The sequence below is a fragment of the Panthera uncia genome, chromosome F2, assembly GCF_023721935.1.
Source record: "Panthera uncia isolate 11264 chromosome F2, Puncia_PCG_1.0, whole genome shotgun sequence".
NCBI classification, from domain to species: Eukaryota; Metazoa; Chordata; class Mammalia; order Carnivora; family Felidae; genus Panthera; species Panthera uncia.
This window is the reverse complement of record NC_064812.1, coordinates 38591956-38611293: the sequence shown is the minus strand read 5'-3', so window position 1 is coordinate 38611293 and position 19338 is coordinate 38591956. Positions and strand designations below refer to the sequence as shown.

At 44.9% G+C, this 19338-nt stretch overlaps 1 protein-coding gene across 2 annotated transcripts in view; it reads left to right on the top strand.

The window, feature by feature from the left end:
• Positions 1-14628, top strand: part of POP1 (POP1 homolog, ribonuclease P/MRP subunit) — a 35407-nt gene extending 20779 nt beyond the window's left edge. For both annotated transcript variants that reach the window (XM_049633047.1, XM_049633046.1), the window contains 5 exons: positions 995-1110; positions 3195-3386; positions 4808-4962; positions 9853-10194; positions 11099-14628. In XM_049633047.1, the coding sequence (XP_049489004.1) occupies positions 995-1110; positions 3195-3386; positions 4808-4962; positions 9853-10194; positions 11099-11753 (1460 nt within the window). In that variant the 3' untranslated portion in view covers positions 11754-14628. The remainder of the gene's footprint in view (positions 1-994; positions 1111-3194; positions 3387-4807; positions 4963-9852; positions 10195-11098) is intronic.
• Positions 14629-19338: the final 4710 nt, after the last annotated feature.

Below are 19338 nucleotides of genomic sequence, written 5' to 3'. Positions count from 1 at the left end.
GTTGGTTATTATCTCTATGAGGAACCGCAGCAACTAGAGGCAGTTTCTGCTTTAAGGAGCTTTTATCTCCGATCTTTTCATCAATTTAATATTCTCTATCTTTGTTCTCCCCTGAAATCTGTCACACTGTGGCTCAGTCACTTCCAACTTCTTTTTTTCTGGCCATCAGACCCATGCAGGTACGTGCCTTTGAGTGACCTTTTTTTATAGGCAGTTTAGACCTTAGCCCAAACTCAGGAATTGTCTTTCTTTCCTTCTTTTTTTTTTTTTCTTTTAATTTTTCAGTCCAAAAAAATAAGATCTGGAAGATTTTTTACCCTTAGTGGACTGCATGTAGGAAATCTCATCTATCAATATATATGTTTATAATTGAAAAAGTTTCTCCTTTTTTTCCCACTAGAGTACTTTTTGGCACAGTGTAGCTTATTTAAAGGGAAGAAGCGATAGATTTCACAGAAAATACGCTCATCTTAAAGGAGTGGGAAAAACATGTTTTACAGAAGGAATAAATACTCCGTGAGAAAGGGTTTTAAGAGACTTGAAATAATAGGGCAGAAGAGAAGGCTGGTATCTGTTGGCTCACCACCATTGGGCCAAGAATGATATTAAGAACCCTGAAACCAATAATCAAAATGTGGCTTGTACTGTCATAGCACATTATAAAGAAATTATTCACCTGTGCAGTAGTTCCTAGAATTTGGTTATCTTAAATGTGGAATTAGACAATTATTTAGAGGCAGTTGAATATGATGTTTATATCTTATACATTAAAAATAAACATCGGAAATAATAAGTTTAGGAGGCTTTGCTATTTCACAGACTAGTATGAAGCCAGCTATAGGGGTAACATAATTTCTAGTCAAGTAAATTTTTCTAGAGAAGTTGAGTGCCTACAGAACATTTTCTTGTAACAGAAGTTCAGCCGGCAATGTTTATAGTTTGACTTCATTGATCTAAAGGATGTAGTTTGAAGGCTATTTCTTTTCCCTCTTAGATAATGAGAAAGTTAGACAGCTGCTTCTGGAGGGTGTGCCTGTGGACTGTGCGCATAGCTTTATTTGGAACCAAGCTATCTGTAAGAATGTCACAGAGAATAAAATCTCGGATCAGGTAACTAATGGTGTAAGGATTATTGGTAAAGTCCTGAAGACAGGTTGAAATTCCTCACTCTAGATGCTGTAAAAGTTATTTCATCCTTTATAGAATCTCATAGACTTCTTTTATTTTTAATCTATTGATCCCTTATTTATGATTTTTTTTCTATTCTTAGAGAAGAATAATCTCTCTAAAAAGTTAACACAGAGAATTTTTCTTAAAATGATAATCCCATGGTTTAAATACATTTTTCTTTTATTGTTTTTTTTCCCCCTTATAAATGTTCTATCTTTAATTTCACAACGATAGAGCTCCTACCAGGACCAGGAATCATAGTAGATGATGGGATAGATGGCTAGGGTATGTTCGAAAAAGTATAGGGTCAAGGGAAGCCGAAAGCCCAGGTGAGGGAAACTGGGGAAGCTTCTTGGATGGAGGAGCTGGAATTTGAGCTCTTAGGTGGGTGGTCAGAATTAGCAAGACTTCTTGGGGCCAGGAGCCAAGGCTGCAGTGAAGAAAGGATTGCTGGAAGTAAGACCAGCATGCGTGAGGGCCCAGGCTAAAAACAGGATGATGTGTTCAAGAGTATCCAAGTAGATTGGTGGCTTGGAGTTGAGGGTGAGGCAGGAGATGAAGAAGTGAATAGGGGCGAGAGCATAAAAGACCTTGAGGCATTTTAAGGATTTGAACAGAAGGTATCAGGTGCCATGGGAAGGTTTTAAGTCGGCCACATGATCAGACATGGCAGCACTGTGGAAGATGCATTAGACTAGGTAGGAATGGGGCTGGAGGTGGAGGAGCTGGAGAGAGGACGTGTGGTTGGATGGCCTTAAAAGAGACCTTGGAAATAGTCCTTAATTGAGGATGTGATGGGGGCCTGAACTGGGGCAGGGTGGCTGGAGTGGAGGGCCTGGGGTTGAATACAGACTCCTGAAGGTAAATCTGACAAGACGCAGTGGTTGCTTCGATGGTGGGAAGTGGGAAAAGAGGAGCCTGGTAGATTAGTTCCTGACAGTCTAGCTTAGATTCCGCACCTCAGGTAAAAGAGAGCCAGAGCCTGATTTGTCACAGCTGCATTCCCAAGTTCTAGAAGAGCGTTTGGCACAAAAATGGTGCTCAGTAAACATTCGAATGGATGAGTAAATGAATGGGCAGTAAATATGAGAATGGATGAATGAATGAGTGACTGAACAATTGTGGCATCAGTCAGCTAGGAGGGGAACATGGGAGGAGAGCAGATGTAGTGGGGACAACTTCAGTCTGGGGTAAGCTGACTGTGAAGGTCCTCAGGACTTTCCAGAGCAGATGCCCAGAGGACAAGTTTTGATCCCAGGAGGCAAAGTCCCGGCTAAGGAGGTAGATATTTTGGAATTAACAACATGTAGAGATGGTAGTGAAAACTCAGCCAGAAGTAAAAATAAGGGAGAATCAGGGCTTGGTCAGGCTTGAGGGAGCAGTTAGACTTGGCAACACGGAGGCAGTCTCTTGCATAGTTTCTCCGGTGAGTGCTAGGCTTCTCTCCTACCTGCTCATCTCTTTTTACAGCTGGCAAGAAAGTCTAAGACGGTGTTGTTCACTGCTCCCTTCAGTACACGTAACAAATAATTTATAGCATCTTCTCTTTTAAATCTTTAAGACCTGGTGAGAAAACCTGGTGAGAGCGTTTTCCCACTTGCCCCTCCTTGAAAAAGTTGTTGATTGTTTGTACCTCTTTCACCTCATGACAACAGATCTTAACCAAAGTAAATGTAGGGACTGAGAATCAGAAGATAAGATTAATCCTGATAGAAGAGATTAGTAGAATGGATGTATATTATTTTATAGCTTTGAGTCATCTGGTATATTGTAGCTCAAATTTAAGATAATTTGGCATTTTCTAACAAAGCTCTTGTATAGAGGAAAATCGTTGTAGGAGGAATACCATGTATTTCAAATGGCTCACATTTATTTATTGATTATTATTTATTGATTGATCATTATTTATTTTTTCTTGTTTTTTAAAAGAGCATTTAACTTTCTAAAGCTGCTTATAGGGAGAACCAGTAGAATCTCCCAGAAAATTAGGGTTGTTTGTCTTGAATTATTTTCTTCCACTTTAGGATTTAAACCGGAAGAGAAGTGAATTGTTGGTGCCCGGGTCACAGCTTGTTTTAGGTCCCCGTGAATCCAAGATACCTATACTTTTGATTCAACAGCCAGGAAGGGTGACTGGTGACGACCGACGAGGCTGGGGAAGTGGCTGGGATGTCCTGCTCCCAAAGGGCTGGGGCATGGCTTTCTGGATTCCATTTGTAAGTTCCTTTTCGATTCTGACTTTACAGTGTGTAAAATACATTCCCAGTAAATACCAAGAGCTGAAAGTGTTCCAGACATTACGCACAACTTAGAAATTGAGTTCTATTTTTCTACCCTTTGAGCTATGATTCTGATATGAGATACTTCATAAAGTCCCTGGAGCCAGATTTTCATTAATAAGAGTTGGGCTGACATAATGTGGATTTCTGAAATTTTAAAAGTGTCCTGATTTTTGAATAGTAGTGGTAACAAAATGTTGAAGTTTTTTTTTTTTTTTTTTTTTTAATTGAAGAAATTTGTTACATTTTAAAAGAATTTTGGGGGCACCTGGGTGGCTGAGTCATTTGGGTATCTGACTTCGCCTCAGGTTCAAGCTCCACATTGGGCTCTGTGCTGACAGCTCAGAGCCTGGAGCCTCCTTCAGATTCTGTATCTCCCTCTCTCATTGCCCCTCTCCTGCACACACTCAGTCTCTCTCTCTCCTTCAAAAATAAACATTAAAAAAAAAGAATTTTTATAATTTTCTAATGTTTACAGATGTATAGAATACATTTTTCATTTTTAAGTGCTGACCGTGTATTCCTAAGTGCAGCTAAAATTTTTATTAAAATCCAGTGTGTTTTTTTCTTCCAAATAGTTTAAATATTATTTTAAGAGAGTAGAAAAGACATGTACAACTGTTAATTCACACAGGTGATTAATTTTAGCAATTATGCCTAGTACAAGAGATACTCAGTTAATCATTTAAGGATGGGAATATTTCTTGGGCGCCTGACTGGCTCAGTCAGTAGAGCATGCAACTCTTGATTTCAGGGTTGTGAGTTCGAGCCCCATGTTGGGCATGGAGCTTACTTAAAAAAAAAAAAAAAAAGAATGGGAATGTTTTTAAATAATTTTAATTTTTAAATTATGAAGTGTTTCAAGCATACAAAAAAGTATAAATCCTGATATAGTGAATACCTGTGTACCCTTCACCCACCATCCAACTTACAGATTTATTGGAAGCACTTTCTCTCTTTTCTCTCCAGTTCCATTTCCCACCCTCCTTCTAAAAGAATCACTATTCCTATTTCCAGTGTTTGTCACTACCTTGCCTATTTTTATAGCTTATTAAGCATGCTTGTATCCCAAAATAAAGTAACTATATTTGACATGTTTTTAAACTTTATATATCTCACCATATATATGCTTTTACAACTTAACCATATTCACTCAACATTGAGAGTTTTCCATATTGATGGGTGACGCTCTGTGTCATCATTTTTACTATTGTATAACCCCTTGTAGGATTATCCCACACTTACCCATTCCCTTTTGATGGGCATTTAGGTTGTTTCCCATTTCCCCAAACAAACATTAAGCACTAATTTTACTGTAAGTTGGTACGTTGTTAAGATCTTTTTGACATTTCTTTTAGATCTATCGAGGTGCAAGAGTTGGTGGGTTAAAAGAGGCTATGGTGCATTCTCAGTATAAAAGATCTCCTGACGTCCCTGGTGATTTCCCAGACTGCCCTGCTGGGGTTCTTTTTGCTGAAGAGCAAGCCAAGGGTCTCCTTGAAAAGTACAAAAGGTAAGAAACCGGCTTCTTTGGTTCCTAATGTCTTAAGAGGAAGGGAAGGGCCTCCTCACTTTGGCCAGTGACATTTGGAATAGCTTCAGTAACTCTTACACTACGTGGAGTTTTCATAGACTTCCTTTAGTTCTTAGTTCACATGACCAAGACATAATTAAGTTAGGATTGTCTCACATCTGGCCCTTCCAGGCTACAGACCCTTCCTTTGGTCATTTGCTGACATTGATGATGGTGCATGCCTAAAACTATGGGCCTGAGTCTCAGACACTTGTTCAAGATTTCCACTACCAGCCCCTGCCCCCTCAAGATAGAATTTGTGTTTTTTTATAACTGGTTATTGAGGTAATAACATATTTATGAAATTAAAAAAAATTTTTTAATGTTTTTCTTTTTTTTTTTTTAATTTTTTTTTTTTTTTAACGTTTATTTATTTTTGAGACAGAGAGAGACAGAGCATGAAGGGGGGAGGGTCAGAGAGAGAGGGAGACACAGAATCCGAAACAGGCTCCAGGCTCTGAGCAGTCAGCACAGAGCCTGACGTGGGGCTTGAACTCACGGACCGCGAGATCATGACCTGAGCCGAAGTCGGACGCTTAACCGACTGAGCCACCCAGGCGCCCCTGTTTTTCTTTATTTTTGAGAGAGAGAGAGACAGATTGTGAGCAGAAGAGGGTCAGAGAGAGAAGGAGACACAGAATCTGAAATAGGCTCCAGGCTCTGAGCTGTCAGCACAGAGCCCGATGTGAGGCTTGAACTCATGAACAGCGAGAGCATGGCCTGAGCCGAGATCATGACCTGGGTCAGATGTCAGATGCTTAACTGACTGAGCGCCCAGGCGCCCCCCATATTTTAAAATTTTATTGAAACTATGGTAATGTGCAAAAATGCTTTGTAAACTGGTGTAGTCCTTCCTTCCAAAGAGATAAGCACTATTTTTGCATTTTGGTATCTATCCATCTAGACTGAGTTTTCTTTTCTTTTTTCTCACTGGGGGAGTGGCCAGTGAGGGGCTTCACCAACCCTTATACTATGAAGTGCATGCTAACTTTGAGAACCTGTATCCTACGACTCTGTGGGCTCCCGGAAACAGAAACTCTCTTGTTTGTTGTGGAATCTGCGACGTCTAGCCAGTGCCTGGTGCACAGTGTCCTTAATAGCTTGTATTAGTTGATTGATGAAGGAGTAGAAAGTGGGATGTCGTAGTTCCTTAACCGTGAGCTCAATTATCGTGCTTTCCTGTTCACGCAGCCACAGAGGCAGGCAGTGCCTGGTTTTCAGACTTTGTCAGGGGATAGGTGAATGAGTGAGTGAGTGAAAGCACAGAGACACTTTCCTGGATTGCTGGCTTACAGGCTCTTAGAGGGCAGTAATCATGTAATCTGTGCCTCCTATAATACGTAGCTCTGGACTTCGATGTGTTTGTTAAGTAATCGACAGTAATACTTATTTCTCATCCTTTAGATTTTTTTTCATGCATACAAATTTTTCTTAAGTACAAATATTTTTTTTCTAGAATGTTTAACTTCTTTATTTAGAGAGCACGTGCAGGCTCGAATTGGGGAGGGGCAGAGAGGGATAGAGAGAGAGAGAGAGGGAGAATCTTAAATAGGTTCCATGCTCAGCACAGAGCCCAACTCAGGGCTTGAGCTCATGACCCTGGGATCATGACCTGAGCTGAAATCAAGAGTTCAGTGCTCAACTGACTGAGCCACTGAGGTGCCTTTGAGGTACAATTAAAACTTTTTTTTGATCTGTATTATTTTTGAGAGAGAGAGAGAGAGAGAGAGAGACAGAGTGCGAGCAGGGGAGGGGCAGAGACAGCGGGAGATACAGAATCTGAAGCAGGCTCTCCAGGCTCTGAGCTGTCAGCACAGAGCCTGATGCAGGACTCGAACTCACAAACTGCAAGATCATGACCTGAGCCGAAGTCAGATGCTTGACTCACTGAGCCACCCAGATGCCCCTAGGTATAATTTTTTTTGAAAAGGGATTATAGTATGAATACTATTTGAAAACCTGCTTTTTTAATTTAGTAATGTATTACGGATGGTTTTCCCATATCAATAAATGTGACTCTAAACCAAGTGTTGGCAAACTTTTTTCACAAAAGGCCAGATGATAAATATTTTTGGCTTTGTGAGCCTTTTGGTTTCTATGGCAGCCGCTCAGCTCAGCCCTGCATTGTGTTACAAAGGCAACCACACATGATGATGCATAAATGAATGAGCATGGCTGTGTGCCAGTCTCACTCTGTTTACGGACACTCAAGTTTGAATTTTGTGTAATTTCATGTGCCATAAAATATTCTTTTTTTAAAACCATTTCAGAATGTATAAGCTTCTTAGCTCATGGGTCATTTAAAAGCAGACAGCAGCCCAGGTTTGATGTGTGAGTCATAATCTGCCAACCCTTGCTCAAAATACATCTGAACAGTTGCACAGGACTCCAGTGTGGGTGTACTGTAATTTATCAGTGGCCCTTTGGGTTATTTCTGATTTTGTGCTATGTGCTTTTATAAATAGCTTTCCATATACATCTTTACACCTTTGTCCGATTTATTCATTCATTTAATATATGTTTATTTAGAACCTGCTATGTGTCAAACACCTTGTAAGCACTGGGGCTACAGCAGGGGAAGGCAGGCAAGGTCTGTTCCTGCCTCCTGGAGCTTATACTCTTTTTGTTTGTTTTTTTGTTTTAGAGTGAGAGAGAGAACATGCATGCGAGAGCTGGGGAGGGGCAGAGGGCAAAAGAGAGAGAATCTGAAGCAGGCTCCACACTCAGCACAGAGCCCGATGTGGGGCTCGACCCTGGGATCATGACCTGAGTTGAAATTAAGAGTCAGAAGCTCAACCGGACACTCAAGTGACTGAGCCACCTAGGTGCCACCCAGATGCCACCCACTGAGCTTATATTCTCGATGAAAGCACATGTTTCCCTGCTGGTGGGAGGGACCCAGGAGAGCGGAGGGAGGCTAACTTTGCAAGAGCAAAGCTCTTGAGTGGGGAAGAGGGGATGGTGTTCTATAGGGTCAGGCTCAGATCTCATTTTAGCAGGCCTGAAGTCTGGCTCTGAGTGAGACGTGAATACAGATTTAGGTAGACTAGGGCAGACGCTAGTGCAGATTACGTGCTACTCTTCTGATCGTGACCGTCCTCTCAGTGAACAGAGAGGCAAGGGTATCAGCTAGGAATAAGAAGGGACCAGAGGCTGCTGGAGATCTGAGGAGAAAAGAATTAACGTGGATAGTTTTCCAGGAGCATGGAACATAGAACTGGCTGGAGAAGTGTAAGGTAGTCCACTTGAGTTTTGTGTTTACGACAGGACTGTTCAGCACTGCTGTGTCTTCTTCCCCAGTTGTGTTCTGCCCATCAGGGGCTGGTGTGGGGTGGGCGGAGGGTTGGATGTAACCGGATGGGCTTTGCCAGCTGGGGTGGGTGGAGGGTCCACGAACAGGAGAGTTTGAGCTTTATAAGGAGAGGTGCAGCACGGTGGTTTACAGTGAGGGGATGTAAATGTACAGTAAACTCTAGTGCTTGACTCGTGGTGGGGAGAGGTAGGTGGGCTGGACTAGGAGTGGGTGTGTGGGCAGCTGATGGGGGACCTGGCTGAGGAGGGAGAGCCAGTGGTTTATCTGATGTCACGTGCTTCAGGGGGCTGGGGTCTTGGGGGGAGGAAGGAGAGGAAGGATGGTCTGTGGGCATCAGGAGGACATCTGCCCCACTCAGGCCCGTGGATGTAAAAACCAAACAGCTGCCTCTGGAGAGGAGCTGGAAGGGAAGAAAGCACTGACCTTAGGCTAAGTCCCACGAATAAGATCTCTGGTTTAAAAAAAAAGATACACATCTCAAGGATTTGTTGTACTATTGACAATTGCTGTTTGTGTTAATTTAGGATTTCATCTGTAGTTAGGAGAGTGCCTGCTTCCCCTTACTCCCAGTAACATAGGATATCACCAACTTTTATTTATTTATTTTTAAAGTTTATTTATGATTTTGAGAGAGAGAGAGTACAAGTGGGGGAGGGACAGAGAGAAAGGGAGAGAGAATTCAAAGCAGGCTCTGCACCCTCAAACTCAGGAACTGTGAGATCATGACCTGACATTTGTGTAAAATGGGTACAAAAAGGAAAGAAATATGTACGTATCTGCACATATGTACAGAAAATGTCTCCAGAAGGGTATGTTAAGAAATGGTACTATCTCTTGTAGGGCAGCTGGTTCATTAATTTCCTTTTAAAGGTCTTCGAGTGAGGCAGGTACCCCAGGAACATTTTTCACCAGCCACAGGTCAAGAGTGAGGGAGAAACTTCACCATCCTTTCTGTTCCTTTAGAACGTAGAATGTTGTAATGTGCAGGGACACCAACTGCACAACTCCAGGGACACCATTCACTTGTAGTCTTTCAAGAACAGCACTCCCTGGAGTTGTGCAGAGGCCACATGGGGCCACTTTGTGGATGCATTACCTTTTGAAATTAAAACTAAAGAGGGATGCCTGGGAGGCTCAGTTGTTTGAGTGTCTGACTCTTGATTTCAGCTCAGGTCATGACCTCACGGTCATGGGATCGAGCTCCACTTCGGGCTCCGTGCTGAGTGTGGAGCCTCCTTAAGATTCTTTCTCTCCCTCTGCTCCTGTCCCCTGCTTGTGTGCTCTCTCCCTCTAAAATAAAAAAATAAATAAATAAAAATAAATAAAATCAAATTAAAACTGAAGAAAACATAAGCTTGGCCAGTAGAGTTGGTGGTTATTCTTTATTGTATTTCTTGGAAAACATTTTTTTTGTATGTTTGTGTTTTAAATAGAGATGTAGTACAAGTGGCCATAATTATTTTAATGGTCCAATCCTAAATTGTTCAAAATTGGTTCTCCACCTTGATTTTCACCAGGCGCCCTCCTGCAAAACGGCCCAACTATGTTAAGCTTGGCACTCTGGCACCTTTCTGCTATCCCTGGGAGCAGTTAACTCAAGAGTGGGAATCAAGAGTCCAGGCCCAAGAGAAATCACCTGTAGCTTCCTCTCCACGTGGCAAGGAGAGTAACTTGAAAAGAGAGAAGGTGCCTTGTACCCCCACGCCTGAAAAATCCGATCAGCTGTCTGATGAAGTGGGCATGTCTCTGATCAGCCCCAGCGAGCCCAGAGAAGTGATGGACACAGAGTGTCCAGCCCAGATGGGGACTGAGTGGGTAACAGGACCAGCTGCCACCAGCAGTCTCCTCTGCGTTCTTAGGTAAGTGCACACGACTTCTGGATGTGTTCTAGATTGTCTGTTTTAATACTGACCGGGCTACAGGATGAAAACGTTATCTTTGTTCCTTTATGCAAAGCCCAAGGGAATGCATGGACTTTCTGGAGGGGAAAGCCAGTCCTCCAGTGTCCATAGAGGACTCAGGGAAATAGCTGAGTCACATTTGATTTGGGGCATGATACTAACTGACCAAATGATTTAAAGTATTGTCATCCATAGACATAAACCAAGGCAGTTGTTCCCTGTGACCTGTTTCATTGGTTTTTGCTTAGAAAGCAGTACCCTCGTGACTGTGACCTTCAGTAATGAGGAACCTCTCGAAGCTCTGAGCAAGTGTTCTTTTCTTAAATCACTGAATTAGATTTTTTCTAGTTCCTTTTCAGTGATCTGAATTTATGAGCGATTAAGTGCACATTCATTGGACCATCATCACGTTGAAGAGGCTACCGTACAAGACATGTTCCTGCTGTAGCCTATTAGACTGTGCTTAAGTTACCTTCTAGTCTGTGCTCATATTTTTAATAAGTGCCCACCTCTCTTGCCTTATATTTATTTTTTATACAGTAACCTTAGATTTCATATCCTTCATTCCCTGTAACTATCTCTCTCAGCCTTAGGTTCTGTCTTTCTGTCTTATTTTTTTTCTGCCTTCATCTTCTTAAACCTTTAATCCTTCAGTGTCTAAGAATAGTAGTCACATAAAAACAAAAATATCATTACAGAAGTGTATTAATGTCTGTTTTTAATTTTTTAAAAATTAGTTTTGATCCTTTCCCACGTAGAGTATTAAAAAAGTCAAATTAACTCTAGCAGTGCCCAATCTTCTAATTGCATGTTTTCTCCTCAAACAAAATATCCTCAAACGTGTGTCTCTAATTCCATATAGGAGTAGAAAATCACTGAAGCAGCTGTCAGCCTGGTGTGGGCCCAGTTCTGGACCCCGTTGGGCAGCCCAGCGAGCTCCCAGCAGCGGGCAGCAAGCATTGACCAGAGAGGCCTGCCTGTCCATCTTGGACCGTTTCCCCAGGGCCCTGGTATGGGTCAGCCTGTCCCTGCTGGGGAAGGGCAGCCCCGAGCCGCACACCATGATCTGTGTTCCAGCCAAGGAGGATTTCCTCCAGCTCAGTCAGGATCGGTTGTACTGTGGGCCCCACGAATCCAAGCACAGTGACCCATTCAAGAGCAAGATCCGGAAACAGAAAGAGAAGAAGAAAATAGAGAAGAGGCAGAACCGAGGGTGCACTGTGTCTGAGGGTCCGGCCGGGGCATACCCTGCGGCTGGGCACCACACTCTGACCCTGGGCTTGTGGTCAGGCCCTCTCCCGGATGTGACTTCTCATTGCTCCAGAGTTCTCCTTGGCTTTGTCACCCAGGGAGATTTCTCCATGGCTGTGGGCTGTGGAGAAGCCCTGGGGTTTGTTAGCTTGACGGGTCTGCTGGATATGCTGTCCGGCCAGCCAGCCGCAGAGAGGGGCCTAGTGTTGCTGAGGGCCCCTGCCTCTTTGCAGTATCGGTTTGCGAGAATTGCCGTGGAGGTGTGAATGCTGGTTTACGTCCTTGCAGGGCGTAGATGTTAACTGTTTGCCAAGTCCCACCACTGGAGAGCTTTGTTTTTGCCATGTTCTGTTTTAAAATACCACGTGAAATGCCTTGGAGACCAGAATAAAAGAATTCTGTATTATGCATGTGATGAAATACTGACATCATTCCATTATTCCAAGATCATTGGTCTCCATCTTTCCCTGCCCTTGCTCAACACTTTAAAATTATTTGCCACGTAGCTTTTATATTTTGGTTTCTTGGCCTGCGTAATTCTTGCTGAAAATAATCAGAAGCTCTCCGTTTTCTTGTTCCTTTTTTATAAGGAACAAAGGGCTGTCAAGTCTGTTTGAAAAGCCTTATAGATGTGTGATAAGCAACAGTGGTTGTTTAATGACTTGATTGCTGCAGAAGAGGAAAAGGCTCTGAACATCTGGCCTCTGTGCATGAAATAGGGTTCCCCCGTCTGGACCATGTTCAATTCCATACCGGAACCCACATGCCTAACGCTTTACACCATGCAGACGGAAATTGTGGAAAATTTATTGCTGCCCATTTTCAGGCAGGCTTGGTGTATGGCAGAGGTGTTGGGGTGGAATCTGAATGGGGTGCTGATCTTTAGGACCCTTTGTTCTCTTTGCTGTTGAACAACGCATGATTCTAGGAGTTTCTGGATTTTTCTGTGCTTTTTGTTTTTGCAAAGAATTTCTCAAAAACACCATAAAGGATGGTTTCTCAAAATATGCTCTATGAAATGTGTTATCTAAAAAAAGAAAAAGATTCCGAGGTCAGATTGATTTGGGAAACTCTGGATTAAACCCAGTTAAGCAATTTCTTTTTAAAGGATTTCTAGAACCTTCCATGTGATAATGCACATTGTGCCTCTCCAGGAAGTGGATAACAGCTTACAGTATTTTCTAAATCTCTTTGATGCCAAACTTCGTTTTGCAAGGAGCACTTTGTAGGACCAGTGTTTTTAGGAACACACTTTGGGGAATGTGGCTGTATACTGCAGCACTCTGCAAGGTAATGACTTTTCTTTTTGATGTTTATTTATTTTTGTGAGAGAGACAGAGTGCAAGTGGGGGAGGGGCAGAGAGAGAGGCAGACACAGAATCTGAAGCGGGCTCCAAGCTCCGAGCTGCCAGCACAGAGCCCGACGTGGGGCTCGAACCCACGAACCACGAGATCGTGACCTGAGCTGAAGTTGGATGCTTAACTGACTGAGCCACCCAGGCATCCCTGCAAGGTGATGATTAAAATAACAAGCTGCTTTTAGACACTCATGCAGTCATGATGTCCACCGGACGTTTGAGCAGGGTGTGAAGGTCTCATCTTGTCCCACAGGAAGAGTAGAGTCATTGCTTTTTTCACTTGTGGAGAAAGTAGGTGCTCATTCACTTTTAGTATCCACGTGTATGTCACACCGTCAGACCCTTGTCTTCCGACCACGCATTTCTAGCAGAGTTTGAGTGTGGTTTGTTTTTTTAACTTAAATGTACAGTTAAGCATTATTTCATGTAAATGCGTTGGGTTTTTGCAGTAGCATTGGTATAAATGCCTTTGGGGGTGATGAGTTGGGGAGAGAGACAGCAAGTGTTACAGTAGCTAATGAAATGTCTGATGTTTCTCCTCTCGCCATGCCTCTGGATGTATTTGTATCCAACCCAAATGAGACTGAAAAAAATAGTGTAACTTAGGGGTGTCTGTAAACAGAATAAATTAAAGTGTCACCTGATGTTCCATTGTGAACGTTTATTGGACCATTCCTCAATTTGTTTTCTAGGCTCTGAGCCACTTCATCTGTGGCTTAGCTCTCTGGATGACAGAAGTCTGAGCGTGCTGTGAATCACCTGACCTCATTCTGTGCAGCGCCCTGCCTGGGGCCTGCTGCCTGCGTCATGAACAGGGCAGTTAACTCTGTTTTGTGGTAGAAGGTCAAAGAACTAGGTGCTGAAAGGATAGACTAGCATTTCCCAAAATCTGTTCGTGGGAGCTCTGGCCCCTGGAGATGTTTCCTGGAAAAATGTGATGGCTAAATAAATTGGGGAAAAGCTGTATTCCGTATTCTCCTATTGAAGATTCACAATGAAGGAGTGTACTCAAGGCCCTGCAGATACCTGCAGGAAGGAAACTCTCTCACAGACCCGCCCCCCCCCTTTTTGTGTTTTTTTTTTATGCCTATTGTCCAGAGAAGACTAGTTTCATAGATTATAGTTTGCAAAACACTGATAAAATATGCACATATTCAGTGAAGGATGCATTTCTTCTATGAAAAAGACATAGGAATGGTCTTATTCTCTACAACAGTAGAATGAATAAACGTGTTTATTTTGATCCTACGAGTGCTACAGAGCTACCAAAAAAGTAGTGTGGCTCCTGGCCTCTTGTCATGGGGGCAGAGTCTTCAGAGTTTGCAAAATCAGGAAGTGTCCTAAAAAGCAGAGTTGTGAGCTGAACGCCTGGAGACCAGCTACTCACTTCCTGAGTTGTGTGAGAAACAACTGATTCTGTAGGATCATGCTCAGCTTTTACATAAGTAATATTTTTACATTAATACATATTCATCATCGAAAACTTAGAAAAAAAAAGAAAACTTAGAACATGCAGATAAGCAACAACAACAAACTTAAAATCACCTGGATTTTCACCACCCAGATGTAACCACTGTTACCTTTCTGGTACATATCCTTCCAGGCCTTGAGGCGTGTGTCTGTAGTTTTCTTTTCGGTAAAATAAAAGAGCTTCATGGGGCACTTGGATGTCTCCGTTGGCTAAGCGTCTCTTGATTTTGGCTCAGGTCGTGATCTCACAGTTCGTGAGTTCGACCCTTGCATTGGGCTCTGTGCTGACAGTGCAGAGCCTGCTTTGGATTCTCTCTCCCCCTCTGCCCCTCCCCTGCTCGTGCACACCTTTCTCTCAAAAAAAAAAAGCTTTGGTAATTGCTCATCTGAAATCCTACGTGGTACCTGTGCAGGTTAAGTGCATATTGCCAGTTCCTTATGGAGCTTGTTTAGTGTGACCCTGAATGTTCATACCTTTATTGTAGGTAACTGACCCATCATGCACTCATTGTATTGCTGACTTGGCTGCTGCAAGCCTGGGCTGGGGGGGGGGGGGGGGGGGGGGGGGGGGGGGGGGGGGGGGGGGGGGGGGGGATCCTTTCTTCCCAGCCAGGGGGAAGTGAGGTGGGCAGTTGACAGCTGGGTGGACTCTGCTGTGGTTTTAACTGGTCGGGACTGGGCTGCTTAGCAGGTAATAGAAGATAACAAAGACCAGCAACTGCGGGTTACTCAGAGTGCCACCCCCAGTTACACAGCGGTTCTGGCCACTGCCGTTCTCTCCAGAAGTCAGTAGCACGGGTCTCTTTGACAACCGTGGCTTTCAGTCCTGGCTGCACGTTAGAATCACCGGACAGCCCAGGCCTCTTCCTCCAGAAAGCAGTCTCGGGTTGGGCCCAAGCAGTGGTATTTCTTTAAAGCCCCAAGGCTGTTCTGATGTGACTTGGGCTGAGGCTGTGGTGGCAGGACGTCTGGCTCTTTGGAGCCCCTGCACCTTGGGAAGGTGTGAATGAACCTCACCACTCTTGTGCCTTTAGCAGGCCCAGCTCACAGGTCTGTCGACTGCACTGTGAAGCAGCTAGGTGGGAACTTAATGAGAGGGCCGGGTGGCCCTGAGTGGGGACTTCCACCTGGGGAGAAGGCCTGGTTTTGAAAGAGAAAACAACCTGGCTCATTACATGTATAGCCTTCACTATTTGGGAGTATAAAATATTTTCTCTGGGTGAGTATCCTTCCAGATCATCAGTTCTCAAACTTGGCTGCACCTGGAATCACTTGGGGAGCTTTCCAAGCCCTGGGGCCTGGGGCCCACCTCCCAGAGATGCTGATTTAACTGGTGAGGGCTGTGACCCAGTGTCTGGGATTCTTAAGAGCTCCCAGAGGTGACTTGGCAGCCAGGGTTGAGAACCAGTTCTAGACTTTTAATATGAGGTTCCGGTATAATTAGGCAAGGACACAGAAGCCTGTCAGTAACGCGGAACCGTGCAGGGTGGGAGCAGATGTAGGCTGTCTTGAGTGGGGGGCACAGCTAACACTGATGGCCCTGGGTAGGATCCTGCTGGACCTGAGGAAACAGCCAAGTTCACGTAATGGCATCTTCCCTTTCCCGCTTCTTTAAAGTTAAAATTTAACCAGGTACGGTTCTGGAAGAACCGTGCTGACCATCTGTGTGCTTTCACCAAGGAAATGTTTATAAACATAGAACTTTCCTTGTTCTTCCCTCCAATGGCTTGTTTTTTGGTTCCTTGAATAACCAAGCTCTTGGTGACTCCAGGACTTGGATGCCCTGTGCTCTGTGTTCATGGAACGTTCCTTCCCCTCTCCTCCCAGTTTCTGCACCCCTGTCCCCTTTTATCCACCCTTCCAAATCGATTTCATATTTCTCAGAGAGGCTTCCCCCTGCCTACATTATTTTCTATCACAGAAGGGGTTTATTTCTTGATGATACCACAACATTCTTTGGTTGTTTACTTGTTTATTACGCTGTGAGCCTCACGAGGGGGAGACCATGTGTTATTTGATCACTCTTGCACCCCAGGCTCTAGCTGAGCCCCTAACCCGTGCCTTGTATTTAGTATATTTTTGTTGAGTTGCTGCATTAATCAAAGCATGTTGATAGTAAATTGTAAGATACTGTTTTATCCGAGGCATATGTTGCAATGGACTAAAGAGCCACTAGGTGGTGCCAAGACCTCATGAGAAAGCAGCCTGCTGGGCAAAAACAACTAAAATACAATTCAGTCGTGTATGTCATTGTGTAAAGGGGGGCGGGGGGTAACGAAGTTACAGATCAATCAATATTCTTTCTTTTGGGGCAGATCCATACTCTTAAAATCCTAGTTTGAAAAGTCTCTGTGATTTTTAAAGAGGGTCCTAGATAAGAAACAATTTGCATATCTCAAAAATGAATCCCTTCCACATTATCCCTGGGAAGTACCCCCCCCCCCCAGCCCCATCACAAGCCGAATGCCTCCAATGGCAGGGAGCTCATTCCTTCAAGGATGCTCCCTTGGCACCATAAGGTGGTTGAACTGCCCCTTCAGCCCCAGCTTAAGCCTATCTCCCCTCCTCCTGACTTATGTCCGCTGATATTGAGAGCCAGGCCTTCTAGGAAGGGAGTTTTGCTTTCTCTTCTCCAGGCTAAACAAGCCTCATTTCTTTAGCTTTCCTTCTTGTTTCCAGCATCTCACGGAGGATCTTAAATTTATTTTTTGGACACAACATAATTTGTTCTATGCACAATCCTGCAAAGCTGGGTGATCCTCAGGCAGGGCCGCTGGCTTCAGGGAGTCTCAAATGTTCTGGGTCACCGTGGGCCCTCTCTGAAGTCTCTGGCTTCCTCTTCCCTTGCTCTGCAGGATTCAGCCGCTACTACTTGAGGCATGCGTGAGCTTGGTGTTTCTCAAAAGCAGAGCCTGGGACAGCTTACCTGCGGGGTGTTTATTTTAGGAAGTGACCTAAGGGGACAGAAATGTGGAGACTGGCAGAGTGCAGGAGGAAGGAGTGGAAGCTGATCCAAGCGTGCATCGTGCATCGTTTAGCCGGTTGCCTGTGGGCTTACGCGCCTCTGAATTGTCCACGAGAGAGAAGGCAGTCTTCAGTTCCCAGCTTTCAGTCCTGCTGGTCAAGGGTTGTCCCGGGGAGCATTCCTTTCCTTGCCCCTCCGGGTTTGTACAGGTGCTAGAATAGCTGAGTCTGCTCTGTGGGCATCCCATGGAAGGCCAGCAAGAAGCCCCTAGGACAGAAACAAGAGGTGCAGCTAAGACAAGGTGCTGTTGGGCCACACCTGTGCCCCGCAGGTTGCTGCAGCTAGAGCTGGACAAGAAGTGTGCCGAGGGAATGTGAGCCGGGACAAAAGATGTCTAGCCCAGAGCTCTCAGGAGATGGGGTGGCTATTTCCCATTGTGACTTGTGAGGAGCCAAGAGGTGTGTGTGTGTGTGTGTGTGTGTGTGCGCGCGTGCGCATGCATGGGGGGCGTGGGAGGAAATGTCAGGGGTGCCTGATGAGCACTCTGGAATAAGTACCAGCAGTTGGCATATAGATGTAAAGTTGATCTTGCCAAAGCGGGGCAGGGGAGGGACAGTTACGGTCAGGCTTCTGCGAGCCCTCAGACTGGATCTGGGCAAGAAGCTTGATTCTCCTGTTTGTGGGCACTACCCGGCGTGGTTCTGAATATTTGCCACTGTGTGCCTGCAACAGTCATTAGGGCACAAGCCCTGACACTGTTGTCGGGAGATGTTCTGTGGGCTCCTCCAGGGCTGGCTTTCCCAGCATTCTTGCCCAGCGAGGCCTGCAACTTCCTTGTGCTCACCCCCTGCCCACTTCATCACCCCCACTCCCAGCCCTCACCCCCTCATGTTGATTGGTTTCCTCAGTAAAGTGGAGGAGGTTGGGGAACAGTCCTGCCTCTTACAGGGCGGTCCTGAGACCCGCAGCATTAGAAGGGCAGGATCTCAGGCTGCACCCCAGACCTGAAACAGGTCTGCACTTGAATAAGACTGCTAACAGGGATTCGTGGTCACAGAAAAGTTGCAGGAGCAGGGGACTGAGTCAGTGGCTTCCGGACCTGGTGATCATCAAAAGCATCTGGGGAGCTTGCTGAAAGAAATTTCTGAGCGTCTGCGGTATGGCCCCCAAGTCTGTCATTTTTATTAAGCACCCTGCATGATTCCAACACAGACCATTCTTGGGATCGGGCTTGAGAATCACCAGGATGGGCATCTTTGGGTTTTTGCCAATCCTGAGATTCTGGTATTTTTGATGCTGACTTTTCACAAATGTGAATGCCACTCTTTCTGGGTGTTAGGCATTCGTAAGGCCTAAATGTTTGCTTGTTTTAATAGTGAGGCCTAGTTTCTGGTTGCTAAATATTCTGGTTGGGAGCTTGTGTTTCTTCCAGCATTTAAGTAATGTCCGGGTACTTTGCCAGGCCCCGCGAGCTCCCACGACCTCACACTTTGGGGATGCTCCGGTGGCGTCTGGGATGGCCCCTCAGCCATTAGGCTCTGGATGGATTTGTCTGAGATGCCAAGACCTGACTCCCTGTTGAGAGATGGAGCCTGAAGCGTCAAAGAGAGAGGTCAGAGCGTCTGTTTGCATTTGGTCTCATCCGGCATCTTGGATGGCCCCGAGTCATTCCTGTCCCCCTACATCATGCCCACACAAGCCTGAGTGGTCTCGAGGAAGCACTCCAAGCCTTTGCCCGGGGAGCCGTGGCTCGGGCGCCTGTGGTGGTGCCCCCCCTCACAAGAGGAGAAGAGCCGAGTGGGCTTGGCACTAACTGGCCCTCAGAGCGCCCAGCACTGGGAGGTGAGAGGAGGGAGGTCGAAGCCCTCAGGGCACCCCACCAGGCTGAGAGGCTACAAGAGTCTCCAGACTGAAAAAGATTTCCTCAGAAGGTCTTCCTGGAACTTGGGCTCTCATGCAAAATAATACCTCATGTCATAAAATTCCATGATGCATCATTGTTTTCTGCCTGTCACTAGCCTATAGGGCTGTCCCTTTGGAAAAGTAGGAACTGCTTCT